Here is a 14,320-nt window from a genome sequence, read left to right on the forward strand (position 1 = left end):
ATATGCTTACTTATCAAATTGTACACTTAAACAGCTTCTATGTTCTGGCAACCATCTCTTTCCTTTTGTTCCCCCAGCCCCAAAGTTAGTAGCTGCCTCCTGTGTTTACTAACATCTAGGTTACCTGAATGGCCCTCTCTTGGCCTTACCAAACCTGTCAATTTCCTTGCATTAAATCACCTTGTCTGAAAAAAAGAAAAAATACCATGCAAAATCGTTTGTGGTAAATATAAGGGACACAGAAAAGTAGGTATTAGGAACCCCAGTTAGGAAGCTACTGCAGGTATTTCAAGGTGATCTGAGACTAATACACGGTTATTTGGTGAAATGAAGGTATTTTTGTGGAAAAAGACTGGCAACACGCATGTTGGGTTTATTCATACTTAGCACTTAGTAGTGCACAAGGCTTTATACACATTACCTCTTTCATATCCCAATAAGGTTGGAAGGCAGTCAAGATTCAGAGAGGTAAAGTATCTTATGCAAGATCATACTAACCATGCACCGAGTAAAACCTTATGGGCAATTGATTGGTTTACCAACTTTCTGAATTAAAACAGAGACATGCGTAACTCAAACTTTAACTGCCCAAGTACCTTTAAGCAACCAAACTTCCAAAATGTCCAATTATGACTTTATCACTTTGGACTAATCATAAATTCACCATTCTTCTTTTCAGTATCAGCAAGTTCTCATTTATCTCATGAAATGCAATGACCTATAAGCCATATACCTTAACACATTAAATCATCTGGTTTAAAAAACAAAACAAAATGCTACCTTTATACAGATAAATTTTTTTCCAGGGACGGTCAAAGGGGGCTTCCCCCTTCTTTATCATAATCCAAATACAGAAATTTTTAAAAAGGGAGGGGAATTACCTGGATAATGAAGATGGATGTGCAGCCAAGACAGAATCAACATCACTGACAGTCCTGGTACACCTTTAATCACTTCAGTAACTAGCAACCAGTCCTTATTTGGAAATTATTCTATTCCACGTATTAAAATTTCCCCTTCTACACAGATCAATGGAACAAAACAGAGAGCCCGGAAATAAACCCATGCATATTTGGTCAATTTATCTATGACAAGAAAGGCAAGAATATACAATGGGGAAACACACAATCTCTTCAATAAATAGTGCTGGGAAAACTGGAAAGCTACATGCAGAAGAATGAAATTGGACCACTTTCTTATACCACACAAAAATAAACTCAAAATAGACTGAAAACCTAAGTATGAGACTTGAATCTGTAAAATCCTAGAAGAAAACTCAGATCTTGGCATTAGCAATATTTTCCAGATGTATCTCCTCAGGCAAAAGAAACAAAAGCAAAAATAAACTATTGGGACTACACCAAAACAAAAGGCTTTTGCATAGCAAAGGAAAACATCAACAAAACAAGGCAACCTACTGAATGGGAAAAGATTATTTGCAAATGATATATCCAATAAGGGATTAATATAAAAAATGCGCAAAAAACTTATACAACTCAACAAGTCCCCCTCCCAAATCTGGTTAAAAATGGGCAGGACTTTAGAATAGACATTTTCCAAAGAAGACATACAGGTGGCAGAGACACATGAAAAGATACCCAACATCATGAATCATCAGGGAAATGCAGACCAAAACCACAATGAGAGATCATCTTACATCTGTCAGAATGGCTAGAATAAAAAAGACAAGAAATAATGAGTGTTGGTGAGGATATGGAGAAAAAGGAACCCTAGTGCACTGCTGGTGAGAATGCAAACTGGTGCAGCCACTGTGGAAAACAGTATGGAGGTTCCTCAAAAAATTACAAATACAACTACGATATGATCCAGTTATTTCACCACTGGGTATTTACCCAAATAAAATGAAAACATGAATTCACAAAGGTATATGCACCCCTATACATTTACTGCAGCATTACTTAAAATAGCCAAGATATGGAAGCAACCTAAGTGTCCATCGATGGATGAATGGATAAAGAAGATGTGGGACACACACACACTGAATAGTACCCAACCACAAAAAAGAAAAGTGGTCTTGAAGGTATAATGCTAAGTGAATAAAGTCAGACAGAAAAAGACTACCATATCATTTTACTTGTATGTGGAATCTAAGAAACAAAAACAAAACAAAGCAGAAACAGACCCATAAATACAGAGAAAACTAGTGGTTACTAGAGGGGAGATGTTTAGGGGGATGGGCAAAAGGGGTGAAGGGGACTGGAATGTACAGGCTTCTAGTACAGAATGAATAAATCACAGGGATAAAAGGTACAGCCCAGAAAGTACAGCTAATGATATTATAATAGTATTGTATGGTGACAAATGGTAGCTACACTTGTGGTGACCAAGCATTATGTTGTACACCTGAAACTAATAAAACAGTGTGTCAACTATACTTCAAAAAAAAAAAAAAAAAAATTTTTTTTAGTTAAAATAAAAATTTTTTCCTCAGTGAAAAATTAAGTCTCTGACCTATAATAATTCACCATGCAAATATTCACTTCAAACTTCAAAGATTATATGTAAATAATTTACATATATGTATAAGCAAAAATATTGGGGAACTCATTAGGCCCTTAAAGTAGAGGAATGAAGTAAACTTGGGAAACACTAACAACAGTAATTCCCTAATTGAGTAATTATATACCAAGAATAAGAATGCAGCAATCAACAAAACAATGAATTGTGGATCACTGCATCAAACACTAATGATGTATTGTATGGTGGCTAACGTAACATCATCATCATAATAAAAAAGAATGCAATCAACAGGGGTGTGTCTGCCTTTGGTTCAGGTCATGATCCCAGGTCCTGGGACTGAGCACAGCACTGGGCTCCCTGCTCACCGGGAGCCTGTTTCTCCCTTTCCCTCTGCCCTTCCCACCTTCCCCCATCATACTTATGTTTGGTCTCTTTCTCAAATAAATAAAGAAATGAATAAAATCTTTAAAAAAAAAAAAAAAAAGAATGCAATTAACATTCTTGGATCCTAACATCATTAAGCTTATATTTGGGGGATTGGGGGGGGGAAGACACCAAATGAAAATATTTTTCTGGACTAAAGCAAAATGATAAAAACCAGAGGAATTTAGTAAATTTTGTATTACTTGTCTAAATCTGTTAAAATGTTCTATTATGAAACCATACCTCCCTTTTTAAAAATTAAAATCTTCTAATTTAATGTTTTTGAAACACTTTTACTTGGCTAATTATTATCTGTTGTGTATTTTCTTTTTGAAATTTTATTCATTTGTGAGCCACTGGAACAGGATACACTAAGGGACATCTAACATAAGTCTAGTATTGTCAGGAATTTTCCTGGCAAAGTGCTTTAGACAAAAGGGCTAAACTGAAAATGCCTATTACCCTTAAAAAAGGGAAGAAAATTAACATATACTTAGGGAGAAAAACCTGAAAGCAGATTAAAAAATTTATTTTGGCTTGCTGTCTGTGTGGTCAAACCTATTCTTCATTTAAAATACACCCAGCACTGCCATTTGTGTGAAGGAGCTTGTTTAATTAAAGGGCCCAACCTGACCATCATTCCCCTCTTTTAGCAAGAGAAGCACTCATTATATTTTCCTAATTTTTTTCTCTACATCCATGTGTATCTTCCCACCTGTAACACTGTGATATAGGAATATATTTGCATAGCCTTAATACCTATTACTGCTTTGTACAAAGTAGATACACATTATATGTACCAGATAAATATATATGTTAAGTTGGACAAGAAATACCCAACAAGTGGAGACAGTTTTAAAAGAAAAAGAGTTATAGACAAAAATATATACTATTATGTGGGTTATACAACTTTATTCCCAATACTTAAGTTACTTAAAGATGAGGAGCCTGGGTGGCTCAGTTGGTTAAGCGACTGCCTTTGGCTCAGGTCATGGTCCTGGAGTCCCTGGATCGACTTCCGCATCGGGCTCCCTGCTCGGCAGGGAGTCTGCTTCTCCCTCTGACCCTAACCCCTCTCATGTGCTCTCTCTCATTCTCTCTCTCTCAAATAAATAAATAAAATCTTAAAAAAAAAAAAAAACTTAAAAAGTTACTTAAAGATGAAGGAAAAGTAACATTCAGAAATGTTAGCGTTTTTTGTGAGATACAAAAATCTTAAGATTGGAGAAGCCTCTCAGGACTGATAACATTTAAAATAATTATAAATTAATATAGTACTGAATTTATTTTCTAATGTTTTACCTTAAAAACAAATCACTAAATGCAGCTTGTCCATCTAAATCTAGAGTTCACAAACATTCTCTGGGATATATTTTATATGTTCTTTTTAAAAAAGATTTTATTTGAGAGAGAGGGGGAAAGCAAGGCATTCATGCAGTCGGTGGGGAGAAGAGGGAGAGGGACAAGCAGACTCCACACTGAGTGTGGAGCCCAATGCTGCTCTATCCCATGACCCCAAGATCACGACCTGAGCTAAAATCAAGTCAGACACTTAACCGACTGAGCCACCCAGGAGCCCCTTACATGCTCTTCTATCAAGCGTGTGAAAGATTCTAGAAGTTGTATCACACTTTTTCCTACAAATAATGACCTCACTAAAAATGGCAACTATTATGTGAGCAGTAGAGTAACTTCAGGTACTTAATCTTATTACTAGCCTTGAGAAAAACCCAGAGAAAGGTGATTCTGATACATCTTTTTTAACAGCTGATCCTTGACAACATGGGCTTGAACTGGACGGGTCCACTCATATGTGCATTAAAAATATATATACAGTACAGTACTGTAAATGTATATTCTCTTAGATTTTCTTAATAATATTCTTTTCCCTAGAAATGTTACAGTACATAAGAATACAGCATGTAATAAATATTGTATACAAAATAGGTGTTCATCAACTTTGTTACTGGCGAGGCTTCCAGTCAACAGTAGGCTATTAGCTGTGTTTTGGAGTCAAAACTTATATATGGATTTTCAACTGCATGGGGGTGGTGGTGGTGGTGTTACCCCTAACCCCTATGCTGTTCAGGGGCCAACTGCACTGTTTGCAGAGAAACGAAGTATCTCACCAACACAGAATAGAATACATAAAACAGAACTCTCTTTTAAGTCAGGCGGAACGGTCACCTCTCCAGTTTTTTCAAACATAATAGATTTTTAGAAGTGAACAGTCTTATGCACCCTGGAGTATGTGTACATTTGATATTTATACGTAAATATGAGGGCTACTGTGACTTTAGGATAAAAACCAAAACATACTACTTCCATTCATGTAGAAAGCTAAAAATGCCAAATCCTCAGGGAGACAATTAATTCTAATTTTTTCAGTAACAAATAGAACCATGACTTTGATAAACCAGGATCATTTAAATCGTTTAATTTTAAAGCTGGAAAAAATGTTGAAGGATCATCTAGTACAATTCTTATGTGGTAAGAGGCAGAGGTCTAGGTATTTAGAAACAGAAGAGGGGCTTAACCAATCAATAGCAGCCGAGCAACAAGAAGCGCATCTGAGATCCCTAAAGAGCAGTGACCAAGTATGGAGATCTATTTGGGCCACACAGCCAAACTGTACTGATTAACTTCCGAGGTCACACATCATCTAAAATGGTTTCAACCCCAAATAAAACATTTAAATAGGAACCTTTTTTGGAGGCACCATTTCCCCCCTATACGGTCATTCTTACCCTATGGTTTATGGTACAGTAAGGATACTGCCATTAAAAACTGGCTTAGTCACCTCTGAACATGCTAAAAAGATACCAGCTTTCTAGAGAAAGACTAGCTCTGTAAATCCAGGTCACTCTCCCACCACAAAGATGACATGAGAAAGCAAGTGATAAGACATATTAAAGATCAACAGTCACAATGAATCATGGAACACTACATTAAAAAAAAAAAGATCAACAAAGAAAGAAGATAGATTTTAATAGGAAAAAAAAAAATGCCACCAGTAGTAACATACTCCCTATTGTAAAGTCCAGGCTTATATTTATGTATTTTTCAGAGATTAAACAAACAAGTGATACAGAGTAGGTGATAGAGGCAGTATGTGAAAACTGGAAGTAACTTGATCAATATACTCCAAGAGACTAAGCTTGCTCCAAGTGTCTTAAAGCAGGACTACCTTTACTGAGATTGTAGAAGAGCAAAAGCTAAGTATCAATAGCAGGCATCATCACATCTTCATTCTTTTCTTTCCCTACTGTAGAAGCTGATCTCTTCTAAAGCAGGCACAGAATTTCCAAAGGTAAAGCTTTGTGATTTTTTTTAAATTTTAAGTAGGCTCCATGCCCTGCGCCAACATGAAGCTCAAACTCACAACCCTAAGATCAAGACCTGAGCGGAGATTAAGAGTTGGACACCTAACTGACTGAGCCATCCAGGCACCCCAATCTTTGATTTTTAAAACTTCATTTTTTCCCTTGCTCTGTTAAGTTTACGTACTATTTAATGTGCTACAATACTTATTACTCATGAGTTACCGTTAGGCAAACTTTTTATAACCATGTATAAGAACACATATTCAAATTTCATTCACTTCAGTCATGGTCCTGATTAACTACAAGCTGATACATATTTTTATACCACAGCATTTACTGTGAACAGTTTGACCACTTTGGTCTCCTTTCCCCCAAAAAGTAACCTTTTCCCTCCCCTGCCCCCAAATATAAATAGAACGTGCCTTCCCACTTGATGAAAGCAGTAATCTCCATCAGAGCTATTAAACTATTGAAGATTAACACCACCGCCCCCCTGCCCAATATTCAACTATAATAAAAATGCCAAAACTAATACAATTCTGAATTTACAATTCTTTAAAACATTTTCCTACCTTCACACTGGTTCCTTGGAAGAATCTTCCACCTTGTTTTTATCACATTTTCCAAAATTTGTAGTCCATAATACTGAAAATTGGAGAATAGAAACATGTGAATATATTGCTATAATACTGGCAACTTTCAGGATTCACAAATGGACAGACATTCACACATTTACATCTAAAGTTTCAAAAACATTATGCTACCAAGTTTAATTACATAGATTAAACAAGGATCTATTCACCCATATACTGAGTTTTCATGCATTTTCCTCATTTTATTGTTTACTACTCTATTTAACGTCCTGCTGTTTATACATGCTCACACCAGGAGGAAGAACCAAATAAAAAGCCCTTTAGCAGCCAAATGGGCTTATCTGTAGAAGGAAAAGTAGCAGCCAGATATGAATTCACAGCATAAATGACTGCTCATCGGCTCACGTACTTTAACACGACCAGGCTCCTAAGAATTTAGCAGCTTGGATGCTCTCAAGCTTCCTACCATCCTCTAGGAGTTGTAAACTCTTGGCCAAGTATTAAAGTATTGTCACAGATACTTTCCATAGAAAGTGTTTATAAACATCTCTGGTGTGTTACTTAAGGAGCAGCAAGACAGCCCACGGGTTTAATTTTAAATTTTAATCCCACCCTTACATTTGCTATTTCTACTAATTTAAAGATAAACTTTTGTGCACAGTCAAAAATAATACACAAACGCATGTTGCAATCTGTTTTTACCTTTCAGGTATTCCTTCCTAAATATAAAAGTCTTAACTAAAAATGTAAGAAAGTTAATACAGATACCACTTTCAAGCCATTTTGTCCCTCCTGCTGATTTCTCACTCTAAATAGTCAACAACATTCACAACAATTTATAATGCTATAGGAGTTACTACCCAAAATTATTACCATGACCAATTAGTGTGGATAGACAGGAGGAAGAAAAGGGACAAAATTGTTGTGGTATGTTTCAATTGTCTTAAGTAGGGAAGAATGAGCTATAATACCTGAAAGGTAAACACATTCATATATAGACATAGAACTTCAGATTGCAAGTTTTGGCTGAGAATAAGAGTTCATCTTTAAAATGGTTAGTCATCACACAATAAAATAGGAGCATTAGTATTTCAACCAAAGGGATCATGTGAATGCTCATTTTATCCAAAGCACAATATAGACTGTCCCAAACTACATTGTGCTCAAATAGTAAATGTTTTTGCTGTTCTCTTCCATTTTAACATTTCATACTTTAAGAAAATTTTGTCATTTCAACTAAAATCCTACATTTGCAGAACATTCCTTAAAAAGACTTCCAAAATAAAAAAAAGGCCAAAGCAAAATTCTGAAATTACAAATTTGACACCATTAAAGGGTTTCATAACCAGCAGTAAATACTGAAACTTTCTAACCTGGTCATTTACAATCCCTTTATAGGTCTACGTCTCAGAAAAATATAAATAGGCAAAAAAAGTTTCTGATTGACTGAAATTTTCAATTAACTTTTGAGAACATACTACCCTAAAAACTTTGAATTTTATAGACATGACACTATCAAAGTTTTACTAAGTCAAAACAATGCACTTCTTACTACTTGGAATATATCCTCTTGCTAATTCTCAACCAATTAAAACGATCTTTAAAAAACTAAAAATCCACCATACATATACCAGTAAGAAGCAACAATCTCAATGATAACTTCACCCTATTTAGCCAGCAGTTTTTCAGCTTAGGCTATTACCCTGCTTCCTTTTTCTTTGATACTTTGTTACTTAAATTACCTATTTACTAACCTCTACTCCTTTCCCCACCTGTAAAATGATAGCCTTAGCTTGCTGAAGATACAATTCATATTTTTCTTTCTGCCAACCCTGCTGAGGCAGTAAGCCCAATAAAAGCTTTTCAAAAGTTAAGTCAAAGGAATACAGAGATCACCGTCATAATATCCTAAAACCCAATCTCACCTAAACATTAAGACTCCACATATGAAGAGAATTTACATTTTTTGAATTAGAGTATTTTGATTAAAAAAATCTTAACTGCTAGCCAAATCTAAGGGCCAATCATAAATGACTACTTTGGAAATATCCATAAATAATCCAAATATCACTCTAAAGAATTAATTACATTTCTGCTTTACATCTCAGGACTTGAGAAATCCACTGCTGAGTTATGAAGATGAGGGACAGATAACAGCAAAGACTAAATGAAAAAATAAATGCATGAAATGATCCCTATGGTAGAAATTTCTACTGAGCCCTTAGAAATACTTATTTTATGCATTGACTTCCCCTTTCCCCTCCCACCGCCCATGAAACAAAAACAATTGATGAACAGAATTCAGTTAAAGGGAATCAAAAGGGTAGACCTTGTGGAGGCCTGCCGTCAAAGCCTAGCTGTGTCAGTTGCACAGGAAGACACCCCTTTTCTTCCTATTACAAGCAATCAACATAATGGAACATTATGATTAATATCAGGTAGTGTTAACATCTTTAAAGAAAAAAAAAATGATTGCATAAAAGCCAAATGTCATAGTGCATAAATTTAGCACCAAATCATTTGTAATTTATGTAAATTGAAGAATTCTTTACCTGTTGCTTTCTTTCTGTTCCTCTAATCATCTCATTTTTCACAAGACAAATTTGAGTTTTTAAAAATACTGTTGATAAATCAACTTAAACATTAGTAATGTCTGTCAGTATAAAAAGCAAAATTTACCAGGCAAGCAAACAGGCAAACACTATTATGTTACTTAAGGTTAGCACTTTGAGGAAGTTCTGGACTGTATTTTTGCCCTAAAATTTACAAGATGTCAAAACTAATTAATATTTTAAAACTGTTAATTAATACAGTCTGATTTCAGAAACAGATGTGAAAATGGCTATTTTCTGTTTTAACACAATGTATACCAAGTGGAAATCTTGTGTGTATTAAACAGAATGCCATGCATGGTATTTTATTACTTTAAGGCAGTTTAAAGAGAAGTGTGAATCATCAAGCCTAAAACAGTCAAAACACATTTTGATCAACCCTTCTGTTCAAACTAGGAAAAAATGACCCAAATTATAACATTTTTCAATTGCAAATAAAAACTGAGTGCTGTCCCATTTAAAGCATTGGTACCATGGAGCAGGGTTTTATGCTGCCCACACAACTTGGTGTTGGAGGTGCCTAGCCTGTATTATTATATTGATTACTTGCCCAAAATAATTCCTCTGATGTTTCATCTCTGAATAACATTCAGAATTTATGCTACTTAGATCTGTATACATATTCTAAAAACAAAAACAAAAACAAAAACAAAAAAGCAACCAAAAAAGCCACCTTGCATACTAGTCCTAATTACAAAACTTCATTCATAATTCTTAGGACTATTTGCAAGAATTCATTCTATGTTTAAGACTCAATTTTGAAGTTAACAATATTAAATAATTTGAGATAACAAATGCTAATACTAAAAATGAGATACCTTCCTCAAAGTTTATGACTGGAAGAAAAGAAGAAATAATGGATTTTAAAACCACCACTTGCTTACTTTCGTGTTCATATTCTGTGAAAATTCCAAAATTGTGTCGACTCTTGTCCATGCATCAGGATGCTCCTTTAAATGTGTCAGTACTTCTTGAGCCATTCTTTGCTAAAATATTACATGAAAATAATTTTAAGCTCACTTGTTCTTTTTAATCATTCATTAAAATGGTATTGAGCAAGGCACAAATCCTAATAGGACAGTGATTCTATTCTATTAACTTCCTGAAACACTCAAGAAATAATTAGTCCATACAGAAATAAAAATGTATCCTCGATCACTCTTAAACTTCAATTTATTTATTTATTTATTTAATTATAAGATTGTATTTATTTACGTGACAGAGAGAGACAGCGAGAGAGGGAACACAAACAGGGGGAGTGGGAGAGGCAGGGCACCCGATGCAGGGCTCGATCCCAGGACCCTGGGACCATGACCTGAGCTGAAGGCAGACGCCCAACGACTGAGCCACCCAGGTGCCCCTTAAACTTCAATTTAAAATGGGAATATACATCCCTTTGAAACAGTAGTTTTTTTTGGCAATCTACTACTTTATTTGGTATTCTCAAAATGGAACTTAAATTCAACCAATGCTAACAAAGATTTCTCTAGCGTAAAGGGAGTTCTCAGCACTTAACTGAAAGCAACATATAAAAATTCACATATACTTAAATTACGTAATGGTACTCCCTGTCTTACAAGTTACCAAGATATCTCCAACAAAGTTTACCTATAAAAATGTATTTCATGGGGAAAAAAATTACATGTTTTTTTCCTTGGGAAAACTGATAAAAACTAGGTCTAAGTAAGGCTACAAACCTCAAATACCTGTAGATACATAAAAAACACAAAGACCCTGAATCCCTTTTTAAAAAAATCTCTTAAATTTATTGTAAATACACATTTTTTCTGTTCTCTGAAAATCTTCTAAATTTCATATCAAATCCTAGCTTATTTTGAAAACTCTGTTTTCATATCTTTAAGATCTTATTTGATAGAGGGCACAGAGTGAGAGAGAGGGGGAGAGATGAGCAGAGGGAGAGAATCTCAAGCAGACTCTGCACTGAGCACGGGAGTGAGTTCAATCCCAGGACCCTGAGATCATGACCTGAGCTGAAACCAGGAGTCAGACATTTAACCTACTGAGCCACCCAGGCACCCGTTTTCATCTTTAAAATGCAAACCCAGAAATAAGAAAAACCTATATATCCATCATCTACAATTAACAAATGTTAACACTGTTTTACTTGTATTTGTTTTTCTTTTAAACATAAAAGTTCTGGGGCGGCTGGGTGGCTCAGTCGTTAAGCATCTGCCTTCAGCTCGGGTCGTGATCCCGGGGTCCTGGGATCAAGCCCCGCATCGCATCGGGCTCCCTGCTCAGCAGGGAGTCTGCTTCTCCCTCTCCCAACCCCCCCTGCTTGTGTTCCCTCTCTCACTGTGTCTCTGTCAAATAAATAAATAAAATCTTAAAAAAAATTTTTTAAAAATTTAAAATAAAAAAATAAACGTAAAAGTTCTAAAACTTATGGAAACCACCTTTATACCTTTTCTCCAGTGCCATTTCCTTCCTTTTGTTCCTTCTTTAGAGATAATGAGTTTCATGAATTTGGTGTCTTTTCCTATCCATATTTTCTCAGCATGTGCATAAATTTCATGAGTGATATAGTTGTGTGGTCACTAAATTTTATATAAATAGTATACTATAAAAAACACTACAATCTGCTCTTTTCATTTGACACTTTCCCTCAGCTTTATTATAAGGTATAACAGACAATGGAGTTTTAGAGACCTAGCCATACTGACACTATGTATCTAGTCTCTTCATTTCAACCATTATAGTTTCTTAATGATACGAACACATTTTACCCAAGGCTATTAATTCTATTGATTTTTTTCAAGAAGTAATAGCTTAATCTTTTCACCTTTAAAGGCAGTTTTGTAGCTCAACTGGATCCTCCCTAATTACCTTTTACTTAGTTCTATCACATGTACGTAAGAAGTTTGGTAATTTTAAAGTTTGTCAATTATCTTTCTGTTAGATTGATTCAACTTGATCAAGGGTTTAATTTATGGGTTATAAAGCAAGCATCAAAGAGGGGGAAAGAAGCATTCCAATTTGAACCATCTCTGACAGACACCTCAAAATCTTCAACTTAGGTTTTATTCCAACTTACAAAAAAAAAAAATCATGTTCCTTATTTTGGCTTTGATGTTAAGAATTATTTTCCTTAGGTAGCAGATATAGTGGTTTCCCCCATCAACCAACTAGCAATATACACTGCTTATTGTTTAAAAGAAAACTTTAAAAATATACACCCAATAAGTAGTGGTTTTGTACCTTGACAACACCACCAGAACCACCATGGAACTTGGGAGAAAAACCAGTTCCCTGGGTTCCAACCTACAAGTACAGGGTTCAAGCTAGAATATAAGCTCTTAAAATATACATATTTTGATTAGATTTCATTAAGGGACTAATAGTTTTAAGGAGTTCTAATTATGCTATATAATGACAAAAAGCAGAAAGAATAGTGATCTGAGTTATCTAGGGCCAAAGCACACTTTAGCAATGTTTTGACTGTCTCCCAGAGAGTATCTAACTAGATCTATTCATTTCTCACTAGTTATATTCTTGCACATAAAATAGTAACAAATAACAAGAGCATGAGGTATAGCAAAGATCCATGTCTAGTAAAAGTTATTTGGTCAAGATACTCTCAGAACTTTTGAAATGATGACCACTGTGCACATAAGTGAATACTCACCACACTATTATCATTAACACTGCATAAATCATGTCCTTTCCTTTTAGTCGTCCATAAAAGTCACTTCTAGTATTTGTGTCTTAGCGTCTTTACTTTGTCCTAACCCCACTATCCTTACATAATATTCTTTTATAAGCTAAAACTCCAGAAGGGGTTAAAAAAGACACGGAAGGAAACTAAAGGAGAGAATTTGGTATCTCCCTGTGTTACTTACTGAATGGTGAAAGTATTTTAGTTGCTAAGCAATAGATTAAGAGTTCAAGTCACTTAACACAGTATTGGAGAAAACACCCAACTCTTCCATATATTTTTCCCGCTGGCTGCCTAACTTGGCTAAAAATAGAAAAATACTTAGAAGATAGCCCTAATGTTAGTGTTAAACATCCTTCTGTATTGCCCATTTGGACATAAGCTCTGGGTATAGATTAAAAGGCACCATTCTAACAATTTCTTCACCTCCAAAATTATGTAATCCTTAAAAAAAAATTAGCTTCCTCTGAGTTTTAATGTTTAATTAGCATAATTTTTATAGCTGCCATTTTTAGCACATATGAGACTGGAAAAAAATTAAGAAACCATACAATATTTTAAAACAATGAGTTTGTGTAAATATGCTAAACCTTTATACTTCCAAAAGTACCCTTTAAACAGAATGCCTTCTAAGTATGAGGCACCATAACAGGTGCTTTTACAAACCCTACTATCTTCCAGTCTCCTGTGAGGTAGGTAACTTTGTAGGTGAAACTCTAGAGCAATGACTAGAAAACTTACTGGACTAAAACAAGACACCCCTCACTAAAAACATGTTTTCCAAGAAAGCTTTCTTCTTTTTATTCACAATAAGACCCCCAAAGAGGCAGCATATGAAAAATCCACTGAACTACAAGTGTAAAGACACACTTTGAGATAAAAGGTTTTTAGCTGATTTTAAGAGCTCTAAGCCTCCATTTCCTTATCTATAACAATGACAAATAGCAGTTTGCAACTATATGTAACAGATTTGTCTTATGATATAACTAGACATAAAGTTCTTACTTTTGGGAAAGTTTATTTTGCCTTGATAAATAGAAAACACTTTCCTAAGTCTACATTTTATTAAAAAATCAAATTTAAAACAAATAATTAAATCTTAATGTGAAACATTACTAAAAGCAGCAGCAGCAGCACCAACATACATATAGTTAAAGTCTTTTTTTTTGTTTTAGTGATCTCTATACCCAACATGGGGCTTCAACTCACATC

At 34.9% G+C, this 14,320-nt stretch overlaps 1 protein-coding gene across 3 annotated transcripts in view; it reads right to left on the reverse strand.

The window, feature by feature from the left end:
* Positions 1-14,320, reverse strand: part of XPO1 (exportin 1) — a 45,766-nt gene that overhangs the window by 25,760 nt on the left and 5,686 nt on the right. For 2 of the 3 annotated variants that reach the window (XM_081832038.1, XM_081832039.1), the window contains exons 3-4: positions 10,317-10,418; positions 6,800-6,872 (exon numbers count right to left, since the gene is read on the reverse strand). In XM_081832038.1, coding sequence (XP_081688164.1) covers positions 6,800-6,872; positions 10,317-10,418 — 175 coding nt within the window. Of the gene's footprint in view, positions 1-6,799; positions 6,873-9,149; positions 9,214-10,316; positions 10,419-14,320 lie in introns of those variants that run through there. The other variant, XM_081832040.1, reaches the window with a different exon arrangement.

The sequence above is a fragment of the Leptonychotes weddellii genome, chromosome 10 (assembly GCF_054177405.1).
Source record: "Leptonychotes weddellii isolate Sample4059 chromosome 10, ASM5417740v2, whole genome shotgun sequence".
NCBI classification, from domain to species: Eukaryota; Metazoa; Chordata; class Mammalia; order Carnivora; family Phocidae; genus Leptonychotes; species Leptonychotes weddellii.